The sequence below is a fragment of the Falco punctatus genome (assembly GCF_963210335.1).
Source record: "Falco punctatus genome assembly, chromosome: 8".
NCBI lineage: Eukaryota > Metazoa > Chordata > Aves > Falconiformes > Falconidae > Falco > Falco punctatus.
In genome coordinates this window covers 45,172,526-45,188,412 of record NC_137588.1, presented here as the reverse complement: position 1 = coordinate 45,188,412, position 15,887 = coordinate 45,172,526, and the positions used below count along the sequence as shown (strand labels likewise).

At 53.6% G+C, this 15,887-nt stretch overlaps 2 protein-coding genes across 14 annotated transcripts in view; one reads left to right on the top strand and one right to left on the bottom strand.

Annotated features, from left to right (window-relative positions):
• LOC308068616 (uncharacterized protein) overlaps nucleotides 1-13,467 on the top strand; it is a 38,401-nt gene extending 24,934 nt beyond the window's left edge. The window contains exons 3-4 of one of the 2 annotated variants that reach the window (XM_080399516.1): nucleotides 386-473; nucleotides 6,635-13,467. In XM_080399516.1, coding sequence (XP_080255642.1) covers nucleotides 386-473; nucleotides 6,635-6,723 — 177 coding nt within the window. In that variant the 3' untranslated portion in view covers nucleotides 6,724-13,467. Of the gene's footprint in view, nucleotides 1-385 lie in introns of both variants that reach the window. The other variant, XR_013930023.1, reaches the window with a different exon arrangement.
• LOC308068594 (protocadherin gamma-A4-like) overlaps nucleotides 12,819-15,887 on the bottom strand; it is a 70,277-nt gene continuing 67,208 nt past the window's right edge. For 11 of the 12 annotated variants that reach the window (XM_080399463.1, XM_080399468.1, XM_080399469.1 and 8 more), the window contains exon 4: nucleotides 12,819-15,305. In XM_080399463.1, coding sequence (XP_080255589.1) covers nucleotides 15,079-15,305 — 227 coding nt within the window. In that variant the 3' untranslated portion in view covers nucleotides 12,819-15,078. The remainder of the gene's footprint in view (nucleotides 15,306-15,887) is intronic. The other variant, XM_080399459.1, reaches the window with a different exon arrangement.

Below are 15,887 nucleotides of genomic sequence, written 5' to 3'. Positions count from 1 at the left end.
GACAGCATGCCCAAAAAATCCTGGCAGAGCCATCCCCCACCCTCCTCCCCAAGAGGAACGTGTTGCCAGGCAGTCTGGGTCCTAATCCGTTCCCTTCCATTCAGAGCGGGGGAGGTGGATGCCTTCCCACCCCCATCATACCCATGGGGCACACAGACATTCTCTCGAAGTATATACAGAGTGAAGATCTGCTGGATTTTACCCCATACCTGAGACATGGAGGAACAGGACATGGAATATTTATTGTCTCTTTCCCTGATCCATCTGTGGCAGAGCAGGGTGTGAGGCTGCTGCTCACAGAGCCACTGTGAAGGAGTCCAGATGCAGGGCTCCGTTCCCTGTTCCTGCCACGTCAGTGTCACAGGGTCCTGTGTTTTCTTTGCAGGTGGCTAGTGGGGCTGGAGCGATGGATGTTTTACAGGAAGCTTTGCAGTCCAGCAGCCTGTCCCACTGGAGCTGGGGAGTGTGGCAGGGTAGGTGCTGCTCACCAGGCTGGGCCACTTCTGCACCTCTTCCCACAGGGAGCTCTGGGGCTGGTAAGGGAAGGAGAAAGATGGTGCCTACTACTTGTACTTGGTGTTTGTTCCTTCCTCTCAGCTGTCAAGGAAACCATGGCATGGTTCACATACCCAGCTGGTATTGCTGCAGTTGCTGACATGTTACATTCTTTTAATCCATATTCAAAATAGCTTTTCCAGTCCTCCATTTGTGCTGGCTTACACAGCACCTTTTGCTGTGCACTCCCACCTGCCATCGTCTGTTCTTCTGCCCAGGGATGTGGACCAGGATGCCAGACTTTTCCGTAGAATTATAGTCATATAATGGTTTGGGTTGGAAGGGACCTTTAAAGGCGCGTCTAATCCAAACCCCCTGCAATGAGCAGGGATATCTTCAACTAGGTTAAGTTGCCCAGAGCCCTGTCTGACCTGACCTTCAGTGTTTCCAGGGATGGGGCATCTACCACCTCTCTGGACAACCTGTTCCATGTTTCACCACCCTCATCATAAAAAACTTCTATCTAGTCTGAATCTACCTTCTTTTAGTTTAAAAACCATTACCCCTTGTCCTGTCGCTACAGGCCCTACTAAAGTCTTCTTCCAGGCTGAGGAAGCAGACTCATACCTTTTACATTCACGAGTGTCATCAAGACGGGACTGTTACACTTCTGCGAGAAAGGCTTCCAAAGAGCTTGAAAGAATCGAGGTGATTGGGGGATATATGGAGATACCCCCAGTGCCAGCAGCTATAAGAAAAGATAGAAAGAAGGGACTTGTGCCATGTTAGGCACAAGTAGAGAGATCAAGAGGGTTTGGAAAAGGAGACAGCTTGGAAACAGGTTCAGAAATGACAGGGTTTGAGGCGAGCAGTGTAAAGAAATGTTAGAGCAGCTTATGCACTGTTGAAAGTGGTCCCTGCATGGGAGATTCTGTGCAGAGGAGATGTGATATACTCACGGTGGAAAAGAAAGCAAAGAAAAACAGGAGTCAAAGTGGGAGTGAGGACACATGGTGCTAGATCTGTGCCACAGAAGTGGCCGTGAGCCAGTGACCAGACCAGAAGAGTGGGGGAGGAAGATCTCTCAGCCAAGCATTTGGAAAAAGGAAACGAGAGTAGAGATGTAAAAGAGACCAAACTACAACTTTTCTGTTTCACATATATGAGGAGGAAGGTCAGGAGAAGTGTGGAGAGAAACCTCCAACTCGTTCCAGCAGCCTACGGTAGCAGTGGGATGTTTGTTCATCTTTTACATGCAGAGAAGGGCAGGGACTTAAAGTACTTTAACAGACTCTTCTGCCTTTTGGCTTCAGTAGGGTCCAAGGCTAATGCGTGCTTAGCATAGCCTTGCTGCCCCTTGCTTGGTGTCTGCGTGGCAGACATGTCTTGGTGCTGTTGGACACACAGGGTGCCCACGGTCCTCCACTGGTAATGGGACCATGGCTGTGAGCGGCTGCAGCCCAAAACCTGTAGGTACGTATGACCTACATGCAGCATGCTCCCATACGCCACCTCGGCTGTTGGTGACAACATGTCCTGTGTCCCATTGACATCCCCCTGATTTGGTTTCACCCCTCTGGCCCTTTCCCAGAGGACCACTGTGTGCTCTGATCGTAGGAAGCTCTCCTGCTGTAATCAAAACCCAAAGAGGACTCTCGCTGCCTTTGCAGCTATTTCAGACCCAGCTTCCCTTGGAGGGGGAGGATTTCCCTTTCCACACCTGCAAAAACAAGCAGCCCTGGCTCAGTGCCTACAGGGTGTAAGGGCCAAGAGGGCTGCCCTTATGCCACACTCACAGGGGTAGGAGCTGGGGAGCGGGGTCTATTTACCAGGCACATGAGCCTGAACTCTGCCTGTTACTGTGGGATTTCATTGCCCTACCCTCTGGGTCTTCCCCCTTTTTGCTCTTTTCAGAAGCTGATTTCAGTGCAGTGTGGTGTCTGTGTGGTCCTGTTGTGATTTAACCCCAGTGGGCAGCTAAACACGACCAGCCACTAAATGGCTGAACACACCTGCCTGCTGGTGGAAAGTGGTGAACTAATTCCTTATTTTGCTTTGCTTGCACACTCAGCTGTTGCTTTACCTGTTAAACTGCCTTTGTCTCAACCCTTACCCTTCTAGTTCTGCCCCCCTTCCTGCTGGGGGGAGTGAGCAAGCAGCTGTGGAGGGGGCTGAGCTGCCCACTGGGGTTAACCCACACCAGGTCCCAAGCCTGTGCTGGCTTTGGCATTGCCACATCGTGCCCTGAGTATGTGCGTTTGTGGAGGGTCCTGCTGGAGCTGGTGCTTCTCCAAGTCCTCCTCCCCATGAACCTCCTGTCTGATGCTTTGTGGTCCCCAGGAGCTCTCCCAATGGGACATATTGTCTTTCTCCATCACCAGTTGTCAGGCCATTTCTCCATCCCTCGTCACGGCTGCCAAGGAAGACAGGAGCTCAGCATGTGAGCCTTGTCAGCTCTGAGCTCTGACTCCTGTCCTGCCCAGGCAGCTGTGTCTATTCAGCCTTGAGCAGCTCCATCCCTAGACTGTAAAGGAATGGGAAAAGCCGCTGGGCTTCTGCTTAATAGCTTAAAGGACCCGTTGTGGGGGAGCGAGGTCAGCAAAAGGGGAGTGCTGCAGCCAGCTCATTGAGGAAGGCGTGCGGACCACAGCAGGGCACGTACACAATAGCTCAGTGTCCTTCTCCAGTCTGGCTCAGTGCTTGTCCTACCCTCAGAGCTTCAGCCACATGATTCAGAATTGGTTTGTGGTTGAAGTAATTCAACTAGTGTCCTTTTCTGTCACCTCGATGTCATATGTATGCCATCTGCTCCCCACCACACAGCAAGTTAAGGCAGAAAATGAATCACAAATTACACTGCTGACCAGGCATCTAAAGGAGAGCAAGGGCTGAGCCAGGCTGGATGCAAGGGGACTCTTCTTTCTCAGACAGGATGAAGCTGTGGTGCACAGAGCAGACATGTTACCTCTTGTCCCATTGCTCAGGCTGTTGCCTGGTTTGTGGGACAGAAGATGATGGTCACCTTTAGCCCAGGTAGTACTAACCCAAACTGAGCCAGGAAAGCAGGGCAGGTTGAAGTTTTTGCCAGTCGGTGCAATCATGCCAGGGCAAAAAATCTGTGTATCATGGGAGGAGGCAGTAATTTCTGAGTCTTCCTCAAATGTTTTGCCAGTTTTCTGTAAAGCCACTGCAATCTCAAATCAGATCTGCTGGGAATGACCAGAAGTAGTATATTTGGGCATGGGTTTCCAGGCCAAAGATCCCTTGGTCAAGCCAGAAGTCCTCATTGCTCAAAATACTATTAATGTTCAGTAGCTCTGGAGTTTTCCATTTGTCCTGCTGATGATGACGATGGCATAAGAAGCCATTTGATAAAGCCCACCTTGATTTCCAAAGGGGTCTCTTGCAGTCTCTTAAGGAAGCTAAGCTCCTGTGGGATGAGAGGGGAGGTTCCTACCAAACTGCTAACCCATTATTTTAACAGCCTAAAAGGCAGGGGGAAAGGTACATCAGGAAAACTGTGAGTAATAGGAGTATTTCTGACAATATTTCGGTAGTCAAAAACAAAAGACTAACTGTGAAGGGGCTGCAGAGGGACCTTACTGGATGCTTGGTGGCTTACAGCATCTCGAAGCGGCTGTCTTACCCTGTGTGCCTTTTCCTTTTAACATCCATGGAGATTCTCTGAGCTGTCTGTTGGAGTGAAACATGGGATGTGTGGGGTGTCCGTGGCTGAAGTTAAAACCCAAAAGCTCCCTCTGAGATCTAGAAGTCCCTGGGAAAGGAAGAAGAGGGAAAAGCAACTACTGCGGTGGCTTCTTTTGTTTTAAATGTGCTGCGCTGCCTGCAGTTCTGGCTCCCCTGCCTGAGGAGGGCCACCATGAGCTAGGTAAGGTTGCAGAGGGAGGGAGCAAGGGTAACCGGATAGACATGGAGCTGCTTAATTCAGAAAAGGAACATGGAGGAGGCATATGAAATTATAAACTGGAGATGTTTGTGTCTCTTCTGTGAGAGCTTGAATGAAGCTGGGAGGGGCAGGCTTAAATGCCAAGCTGTAGTTTCACAGCCCTCCTCTTTACAGGATGTTACAGATGCTTATGGTTTATATGGGTTAAAAAAAGCAGCTGAATACATTTATGGATGAAAAAGGTGGGAGGATGTGAGAAAATTCACTGGTTGAAAAAGATGAGAGAGTGTCAGCGGGGGCATGAGGGAGTTCTTGGAACCTGCAGAGGTGGAGGGAGGGAGCAGTCTCCTGGGTTCATGCTGTGCTGTGAAGGGGTTTGGTCTGGGGGAGAGCCGGGCTGCAGGAGGAGGATGGCTCTGCCCAGAGGAGTGAGAAACTGCTGCTGCGGGCTGGGGCTCGGGGGAGGGCTTGGGGGATGTGGGAGAACCTGGGTGCAGGGCGAGCGCCTGGGGAGAAGGGGCTGCTGGATCAAAGGAGGGTTTGCAGAGAACAGAGGACAAGCGGTGCATTGAGTACAGACTCCTGCTTTCTTTCAGCTCTCTCTAGCTACACTACAGTCCAGCTGGCAGCTGGGGGGACATCTCTCACCCCCCCTGCTTTCTGCTGTAGCCCCGAGGGGATCAGTGCACAAAGCCTGGCAGCTCTGAATGCTCCCTGTGTTGTCTGAGCAAACCAAATGCTTCATCCCCACTCACTGCAGGACAGAGATGGGAGGGCAGTTCTCATGCAACCCAGCAGCAGCAACCTGAGACCACCCGGAGGCGCTGACCCACCAGCAGCACCCACACAGTGTCCACACATCAGGGTCCAGCACCAAAAAATGCCCGCCCTGCCAGCAGACCTGGAAGGGGAAGGGAGATGGTCGATGTCTGGGTTTGGAGTCAGTCCCTTCCCAGCCAGGCTCTGTGCGTGATCTGTCTGCATCAGACCCGCTGTGCACAGGGCAGAAGTGCTGCCCTAGCTGTCTCCTGCGCACAGCCCACGTTTCTCTTCATTTTCTGGTTTGGGCGGGTGGAGGAAAGACCCAGAAGTGATGGCTCCTGCCTGCTGCGCTGCTGGTCAAAGGGACTCTGTGTGGGGCTGTGTCTGGGGAGTGGGGCAGGGAAAGGCAGATGCAGCAAGGAGAGGTGAGGGGCAGTTTTGGGGGTGAGAGAGTGAGAGAGGGGTGCTGGGTTTGTGCTGGCTATTCAGCAGGGTTTGCAAAAGTCTTGTAAATCCTGTGCAGGAGCCTACAACTTCTCTCCTTTGCACAGTTTCCTTTGTCTGCCCTTGGTATTTCAGGAGCTAGGGTGACAACATGAAAGATTTTCAGTCCTGAAAGAGTTAATTTCTCATGCCTGCAGTGTCTGGGCGGTAATTCAGCTGCTACTTTATATTCCTGAGCAGGTCTCCTCCCTTCTGCTATCCCCTCCCAATCGTAAAAATACATTTTGTGAGACACTGAAGGCAGGAGCTTGTGCAGGCAGTGCTGCGTGGCTGTGCCGGTGCCTGCCTGTGGCTGTGCTGGTGGTGGTGCTCAGCCGGCCACGCTCATCCTGTGCCCTCTTGCACTGAGTGCCCTAGTGCCGGCCGGTGCTCTGCAGCTGCTCTAATTCAGGGATGGTGTCTTGAGTGTAACGTCATGAGCTGGATGAGCTTGGGCTTTAAGCTATAAAGGCTTCTTAAGGGTAGTTGCTCCCTGAGCCTTGTTACTGGGACACCAGTGTTTGGCTGCATCTGGAAGGCAATGCCGGGCGTAAAGGTATAAGGCCAAAGTGCAGAGCATGGGGGGATTTGGGGGGCTCAAGTTCTCTGCCAGCACAACCCCGCAAGAGCCTGGCAGGCATTATCCTCCCTTACACTGCCGCTGTCCTCTCCCACGGGCTGTGCAGGGGCCTCCTAAGGAGGGGTGTCCTGAGGCCTGGAGTCCCAGCCGGGTCATGGTGTTGCCTGTCAGGAGCTACGCCTGCTCTCTCAGGAAGGGGGGAAGAGAGGTGGTTGCCTGAACCCTTAATGTGGTGCATTTTGCAGCCCGTGACCTCATGGTGGGAACTTCTCAATTCCCCAGTATCCTGAGGTCAGGTAGCTCCTCCAGCTCAGCCAGCTGTGGCCACTGCCACAGAAGAAGGTGGTCTGTACCAGAGGTGGCCTGAAGGTGCTTTTCCCCCGTTTTTAACAATGCCTTGTTTTCAGAACCAAGCAAAACCAGCAAAGCCTGCGAAATGACAAGAGATGGAGGCATCATTGAGGAGACGGTGGTGTTCATCAGCTGCTCGAGCTAGACATTGCCCCTGGATAAAGGCAGAGCACTGCTGGACCTGCAAAAGCTTTCAGTAAGTAAAGTTTCATTCTGGGATCTGTGCATGGCTATGAAGGATAATTTATTTTCCTTCTTGCTCTTGGGGCTGTTTGTGCCATTTTGTGTTGTTTTAGCTGTCCTGTCTGATCTTTAGTCTGTCCCTGGAGACAACTGAAGGGTCAAAGGCTTCAACCAAAGGGAACAACATCATCTGCAGTTCTCGTGCTGGAGCAGACTGGGCAGAAAGGCAGGGACAGAGTAAAACCACAGCCCTCCCTGCACGTGGATCAGTGCTGGGGTGCCAAAGCAGGGACCCAGGGTCTTGTCTTGCAGGGTGCTGGCTCTTGGTGCAATAGTTTACAGTGGGGATGGCTCTGCCCCAGCTCATGCATTCCAGGCATTGAGTTGTTTTCTTGTTCTAATTTAACATACTTGTAATGTTGAAGTCATGGAGTGATCCATAACAGCCCAGCATCATCTGGGACCAGCATGCAGCTTGGCTGCTGTCACTTCCCTGCAGGAGGAGGAGGCCAGCTGATCCCAGCCCAGGTACGAGCTGGGGTACCAGGAGTGTAGAGAAAGAAACAGAGTGGCTGGGAATGCTCTTGGAGAGAAGGCAGGTTGGCACTCTCTGGTCTGAGAGAGCCACCCAGGGAGGGGCAAGCCAGCACTGGCAGTGCAGCAGGGTCTGGGGACCTTTCAGTATGGCTGGGGTGACCCAGCACAGGGCTTCCTGTGAGAGCTTGTGCCTGCCTGAGCACTACTGGGAGCACTGTCCCTCCTGGGGTCACACCAAGGCTTTGCAGCTTTTAGTTTTAATGCACTTTTATGTTCAATAATAATACAATTCTACTTTTTGTAGCACTTCAGGAGTTCCTGGGGCCTGTTATCACATCACAGGTTGAAGCACTAATACAAAGCTGGGCTTGCTTAAGAGAGTGTGTTCTCCTGTGCCAGGTCAGCCCGGCAGCCCTGTGTGGCACGGCCACCAGTCCCATCATGGCAGCAGCTGCGCACGGCAGAGCTCTTTGTGCAGGGCACAATGCCTGCTCACTGCTTCAGATGCACTTCGTGTCTATTATCTCACTGCTATCCCAGGTGCTCGGCTCCAGCATGCAAACTCGGTGGTGCATGAATCGGAGAGAATAACAGCGAGCAAGCGGCTGCAGATGGGCCCTGGGGAAGAGGTAGGTGCATGCCTGCATACATGAGGTTTGTGCCTGAAAGAGAAAAACGCTGATTGTAGAGGGGAGAAGAGTTGCCCCAGTTCAGCCTTGAGCAGCTGGTTGGGCAGGATGGTGCTGGTTGTGGTCCAGGGACTCCCCACACTCAAACCTGGCTAACCAGGAGCCCATTAGAACCAGGAAGGGATGAGGAAGTGAAAAAGGGCAGGTAGGATAATTAAGCCAACGGTCACTCTGCCTGGGGCATCAGAGTGCTCCTTGAGGGGCCAAGAGCTGTGCCACCCCCATGTCAGGGTGGTGGCGGGCTCTGCCAGTCTGGTAAGTGCAGGTAGGAGTTGCCTTTGTACAGCCAAATGCCTGTGGCAGCATTTAGCAGCCCTGGAAAGCTGCAGGATTGAAAGAGAAATTGGGATGCGTGAGCTGCACCTGGGCCAGCCTGACGCCTTACCTGAGAGCTTTTATTTTCCTGTCACAGTTCCCTTAATATAAAGACTTTTTTCATGTCTTTGCAGTTGTGGGCAAGTTGTGCTCTGGTAGCACTGTGTTATCATGACAGTTTGTAAGTACAAAAGATGGAGAAATAAACACTCTTTTTGGTATGAAAACATGGTCTTGCTTCCATATCATAACTCTGCTGGTGCAGAGACAAACCTGGAGCCTTGTGGCGCTGAGCCACAGGGGCCTCATCCAGGCTGGGGTGGGCAGCTGGAGCAGCACTGCGGTTGCCTGCAGTGGGCTGGGTGCTGCCACCACATCCCAGGAGGTGGCTGGAAGTCCTGTTCTCGCCACAGCAAATTCACATTGGCAAACCTGGTCTGAGAGCCCAGGCATGGAGTGGGCTCGGGGGTGGAGGTGTCCCCCCTGCCCAAATGTCACCCAGCCTGAAAGCCAGGTAGTTGGGGGATCTGGCAAGGACAGGAGCCCCTCTCACTGTCCAAATACTGTGATGGATATTTCCCAGGGATAAAACAGTAAGCAGAGCCCTGGTCACACCGCTTGAGCCTTTCTTGTCCCCAAAGGTGTACATACATGTGTGTCAGCTCTGTTACAGCAGTGTCTGTCCAGGTGACCCCCATGGAGGGGTCCTCCTGCCCTTGCTGTCATGTGAGTAGCACCAGCCAGGCCACCAGCTGAATTTAGAGGTCAACCGAGCCAGAAATCGGCCAGCCTGTGTTCCCCGCTGCTCTGCTGGGATGAAGGACAGTTTCTCCCAGATGGCCACCTTGGAGGGACAAATGCTTTGCCACGTGCTGGTAGCCTTGTTTTGGGGGTACAGGAGGAATTCATCCTTGCAACTGGATCTGTGCATGGGGCTGGAGCCAAGGGTGAAAGCCTGCATCCCTTGTGCATGGACAGCCAAGCCCTGGCTGTGTTCCTCATCCTGGGGCCAAGTGCGCGTTGCAGCAGCTTAGAGTCCTGCTGGCATCTCATGGTAGGTACCCCATGGGCATCTGAATCCCTCTGTGGTCAGCTCCATCCCCCCTGCCCTAGGCAGCACTGCCTTTACCTTCTGCCTGTGCTAGGGAGCAGCCTCTGCTCCACTCCCTGCTGCCATGGTTTAGAAAGATGGTGGTGGGACATCACCAAGGGGGTCCTGTGTATCCCCTGGAGCTGCTCCAGCCTCTCCTGCTACAGCAAGCTGCCGCCAGTACCTCCTCCCCCTCCTCAGTCCTCCTCCCTGCCTTCCCCATCCCCCCCATGGGCATGGTCTTGGGGGGACATGGCCATCAACCAGTTCTGTGTGTCAAAATATCTCTGCCTCTTACCCAGCCCCTTTTCCTCTTCAAGGTGTCCCTGTTGCTGCAGCAGGTGTGGGATGGGGCCAGCCACCAGCACTGACTCCATGGAGCTTTCAGGAGCTGGTCCCCACAGGCATGGACACACAGGGGACTGCTGGGATAATTTAAAAATGAGGGCAGAGACCTGATTATTGCCCTAGTTTGTGTCAAATTTCAGGGGCTTTGGTTTGGGGGTTTTTTTTAGCAGACTTCTTATAAGCTCATCAATGACAAGTTGCTAACTGGGGAGTGGGAGGCCTGTATTATTGTCCTGTGAAAATGGGAAAAAAAGAGGCAGGATAAAATAATTGTCTAAAATTGGCACTTGGCCCAACCAGAGAGACCAGGGGGATGCAGGAAAGCCAGGCTGGGGCAGCCTCGGAGAAGCCATGGGGCTGATACTTAGGGGGTGGGCACATCCCAAAGCTCTGCAGGGGTCAGCAGAGACCTCATGAGCTTCAGCAGGGAGAAGTGCTGCATCGCCCCGGGGTGCTGCAGCGGTGGGCGAGGATAGCTGGTTTCTGACAACATGAGGCACCCACCAGCATCACGTAGAGCAGTGGGCTCCAGATTTTTTGATTGCACACACACAGCCCCCCGCTACATTTATTGGTGTATAAATAACCTGCATGTACTGCTGGGCTAATATGTACACTGTAAACCACAAACTAAAACAGAAATTTAAAAATAATAGGGTAGAGATTAAAACCCCACTATTTTAAAAGGGGGGATGGTAGTCCCGGGTTATTTTATTTATTAACAGTACAAAAAGTATTTTCTTCCTGCACCCCGGTGGACTATCTTACGCATTCTGCTTTGGGATCCATGGGATCAGAGGGAGCCAACCCAGCCACTTCCCTATCTGGCACCCACAGGCCCCTTCCCCATGGTCACCTTTTCCCCGCCCTCCGGATGCTGCCCCACACAAAGCAGCTTTGTCTGCCTCTTCCTCTTCACCTCCTCCTGTCTGGCAGCCCTCCTTCCCACCCTGGCACCTGTCCCATCTCCTTCTGCAGTGCAAGGACCCTCCTTCTCTATTTATCTCTGGGGAGGGGGGTCCAAGCCCTGTTGTTGCCCCATTGCAGCTCGCAGGGACACCCCTGGCTGTGCCCTGTCCAGAGGTGAGGGGGAGGATGGCAGGAACCCCACCCCACCAGCCCTGGCACCTCTCCACACCCTGGGGACCTGTCACACAGCTGCCACTGGGGTGAGCAGTGGGCACTGCTCCCCAAAGCCCTGTGACGCCAGGGTGGCACAGGGGGGCCCTTTCCCTCTTTCATGGCATGGCTTTACCAACTGCTTTCCCTTCCCTGTGTCAGCAGGGCTGTGTTGCTTGGGGTTCACCCAGGAAGGCTCCACCAAAACCCCATGTGTTGTGAGCCCTGTGGGAGAGGTGGGGAGGTCCCCAGGATGAGTTTCTGTTTCCCAGCCTGAAACCAGCAGTGGCTTCCACACCTTGGCCAGCAGGATGTGCCTGGCGCCATGCCACCCATGTCTTTGTCCCCTGCAAGGAGGACATGCCCCAACACGGCTGTCCCCAGTCCCATTCCTGCTCCCAGCCCCCCCAGCAAAGCCCTGGGTGGTTTGGCTTAGCATTGCTGCCCGTTCATGGGGAGAGGGTGCCAAAAATACCCCTCCCCATGCTGGGCCAGCCACACTGTGGCACGACAGTGGTGCCCACAGCATCCCCCCGTCTGCCCAGTTTGCCTTCATCCCACCTGGCATCCCTTTCCTTCCCCTGCCTCCCCCTCCCTGCTCTCCTCGGCTCCATGATTTCAGGCCTTGGCCACAGCTACTGTCAGCTCCGCGGGGCCGAGCTTTTCCAGCCCCCAGCCCCCAGCCCGGCTGGGGCAAGGGCTCTGCCCCGGGGGAGGACAGACCGACCGAGCAGGCTCCAAGCAGCTCATGCCATTGCATTGCCAAGGCCACCGCCAGGTCACACAGGCTGCGCAAAGGGCGAAACCCCACCGCATCCTCTTTTGCCTGGTCTCCTGCAGCCCCGGCACTGGCTGAGGGCTGGCCTTGCTCCTTATCACGATGGATGAGCTCTTGGCAGCCCCCGAGCCCCCGGCGGGGCCGGCAAAGGGCAGGCATCCTCCCCCACTCCCCCACACACACACCCCCCTGCAGTCACCCCGTCATCCCCCCGCAGTCACAAGGTTTCAGCCGGCAAAAGGCAATTTTTATTCCATCTTTGCACGCTGGGCTTAAGCTGTTAAAAAAAGTAATAGAATAAATCAAAGTGTCAGGAAGTGGATTTATGGAGCAGGAAGGGACGGGATGGTGAAACACCTCTCGCTTCCACTCGGGAGTGTGAGGCTGGGAGAGGAGCCGGCTGTATCGGGGGGAAAAATCCCAGGGGGCTGTCACGGCAAGGGGCTGGTGGGGAGCGTGGTGCCATGGGCTGCGGGAAAGGCGTTCTCAGCACATCACCTCGTCCCCCCCGGGCTGTGTGTCTGTCTGTCTCCCAGGGCTGCCCTGCCCCCACTTCCTCCACCCCCCCCCCCCCCTCACATCTGGGCAGCAGCAGCATCTCATTTTCCCTCTGCAGTTGCGACACTCTGAGCCACGGGATGTTTCTCCCCAGCCTGTCCTGGCCCCCCGCCGCAGGGAGGGGTCGGGGCTTGTCCTGGCTGGGGTCCCCGGGCACAGTATCTGACACATCCCCCTATCTGCTCCTCCCCCAGCACCGAAAAGGGAGCCCAGGCACCACAAAAGGCGAATCACCTCAGGGTTGGAGAAGGGAGAGTGGATCCCGGCTGGTAATGGGGAAGGGTGACTGGATCCCTGCCGGTGATGGGGAAGGGCAATTCAGTCCCCCAGGTCTGGGGAAGGGGATGTAGCCGTGGCCACCACAGTCCCCTCGGTGGGGTGTACAAGGGTCTGCCCTGCCCTTCCCCAGAAATGCAGCTGGGAGCCCACTGGTGCCACCCACAGCCACTGCACCCTCTGCCCAAAGGCCTGGGGGACCCAAGGATGGGGGTGCCCCAAGAGCATCCCCACTGCTGCAGCTAGGCTGGGGCTGAACCACCCCTGCCACCAGCCTCAGCACAGCAGCAGCACCAGGATGGGCAGGCCCCATCCGTGCCTTCTTCTTCCCATTGGAATAAATACCATTTATTCAGAAGAAACCATTTTATTATTTTTTTTCCCAAAGAAAAAAAGCAATATAAATATTAGAGTATAAAACTTGCGTGTAACACATCGACATTGGTCTATATGGGTATAAGAAGGATATAAGCATATATATAATATATAAGTATAATTCAATATTAGACACATTGAAAGGGCAAACGTGTTTCATTTCACGTACACTTGGAGCACAGACCACATGGAAAGAAGATACAGAGAAAATTGAAAATACTGGTGTCCACAAGTTAGTTACCAAGATTAAAAATAACACGCCACTAAGTACACGACACTCACTACGCTACCTCAGATTGCAGATTAAAAAGAAATATAAAGACTATGATTCAGCTACAGCATTTCTAGAGGGGGGCAGGTGGCAGCTGCGGGGGACAGGGTGGGAACCGCTCCCAGTGCAGCCAGCGCCAGAGGTGGCTGGATCCAGATGAAACACGGCAGATGCTCCTGCTGCCCAGGGTTTGGGGAGGGGGCAGCGATGGGGTGACTGCTGCCATGCTGGGGCCTAGCTGAGAGGGCTGGATCTGCTCGGGTGAGTTATGTGTTAGTGATTAAAAAAGGAAAAAACAACACACATCCCCTGGGAAACCCTGCATGGCCCCTTCCTGGCCACCCCACAGCCCCTCTCCTCATTCTGGCTACACACAGCTCCGACTCCGACTCCTCGATGGGGCTCAGACCTGTTTTGGTTGGGAAGCCAGCCTGGTGCAAGGGTGGTGGGTGTGTGGGAAAAAATATTCCTCATCCTTCAATTCCATCCGTGCGGACAGCCCAAAGCCAGCAGGAGCATCACCTCCTCCAGGCTGGCCCAGTGTGGTCCCATGTGACACCCCCTCCTTGTTCCCCAGCTCCCAGGCTTTGCAGCATCACCCCGCGCACCCACCCACACATCCCCCAGCTCTTGAATCCCTTCTCCAGGTCTGGTCCCCAGACACAATCAAACCAAACATCACTTACTCAATCACCAATTCTGCACCAAAGCCACACATGGGCAGCTCCGTGGATCTCACCTCTTTGGGTAAGACCACAAATAACCCCCTTATTTGGAGTCTACACCCCAAATAACCCCTTTATTTGGGGGTCTACACCCCAAATAAGAAGTAATGAGTTTCCCCATCCTGCTTGACTAATCCCAACCCACCCCACCCCCCACCCAAGGCAGCCCCAGCACAGAGGCTTGGGCAGCTGCCAGCGCATTCACACCACGCTGCATGGGCATGCGAGGACTGCTCTGGGTCCTAACTGTGCTAGTGCAGGTGTGAGGTGAAAGACGTGCATGCAGACACAGTGTGCAGAAACGTGAAGTATTGTCCCCTGGTCCCCTTGGTGGGGACTTGGCTAGATGGTTGCCTGGCAGCAGGGGAGCAAGATTCTCTTAGCTTTAATTCCAGAAGAACATTGACTGTACATATAAATATTTACTGCAAAGAAGGGATGAGATGTGTCTGCTCTTCGGAGACCCCTAGAACCACTGGGGCAGCTGTCGCACACCTTGGCATGCTCCTCATTGAATTCCTTACCTCTCAGACATCAGATGGGTTTTTTTGTCTCATATATCAGGCCATCGGTAGTTACACATTTGAAAGAAAAAAAAAGTTTAGGATGCAGCTTTGCCATATTCCCTTTGACTCATGCAACATAACACTTTTTTTTTTTTTTTCAGGTAACAGGTAAGCAGGAACTGAAGCACTCCCTACAACTTCTCAGCAACAAACCCATCGCTAACATTAACTGGGGGTGAATTTTACTAATGGAAAGTTTAAGAGCAAAGATCTGGAGCATGGGCTCTAACCTAGGAACTTCCTTTTCCTTTCCAATAAATGATTGAAGGTCTATAAATTAAAAGATCCACGTTAAAATTATTTACACTGGGCAAAGCCGTGCACAATCCTTGTGCCTTTCTCAGACTATCTGGAAGCAAACTGGATCCACAGACGTGGCAGAAGGCCTTCCACCCTTGCATATTCTAATTCCCGAGGGGTTGTATAAAATATTAGCAAGTATTCACAGGGCACTTGTTTGCATTCGGTTTAGCTTCTGGATTGGTTTTCATCATGAGATCTAACAGCAGCAAGACGCTGCTCCTAGCTCTGATGATGATGAGATACATTCGCAGCGTTTCCTACTTTTTGAATCACAAAAAAAGTTCACATTCGTCCTCCGGCCTGGGCTGTGGTTTGAGGGAGTGCTGGAGCCGGCTGCCCTGTAGCTCTAAGGTCTCCTTCTTCTTCTCTACTTCTTCTCCTTCTTCCCAGATTTCTTCTTGTTGCCTCCTGAGGAGGCAGCGCTTTTGGCATCACGCTTGCCAGCAGCGTTGGTGAGGGTGGCGGTGCTGCCGGGGATGTAGACATTCTGCCGGTAATCGGGGACGTGCTGCAGGGTGAACTGGGGGCCATAGCGGGCGCTCAGCCCCATGGTGCCTGTCCCACCGCCCAGGGTCGAGTTGCCGTCAGCAGCTTCTGGGGGGGATGCCGGGGGGGGGGGCAAAGAGAAGAGCAGGTTGTTAATGCTGGCCAGAGCCCACCCCAAGCCCCAGCAGCCCCGAAAGGCTCTCACTGGGTGTCAAACCCAGACCTCGGTGCCACCAACCATCACCCCCACCCCTCATTACCCTTAAATGCTAATTCTCCACAGGACAGCTGCAACCTATATGCTGGGGAGCAGGGCACAGCCAGCACCAAAATCCCTTGTTTTCATGTCAACTTCTTGCTAAAGGTTTGGGATTGGGGCTGGAGGCTGGCCGGGGTAGGGCAACCTCTCCTCTGCCCTTGGCAGCAATGGGGCTGCCCGTCCCTCCCTGCCTGCCTGATACTGTCTGCTCTGCCCCCCTCCCAGCTGCTGTCTCCACAGAACGTCCCCCCCCGCCCCCACCACCACCCCCCGCGAAAGCAGCCCATTATAAATATTTTGTACAGCCATAACCATTAAAAATGCATTAAGGGAAATCCAATATTTTTCTTCCGCTGCATTTAAAACCCTGCCTACAGTATTTCTCCAGCCAGGTTTATTCAGGGAGCTGAGCACATGAGATGAGAAAGAAA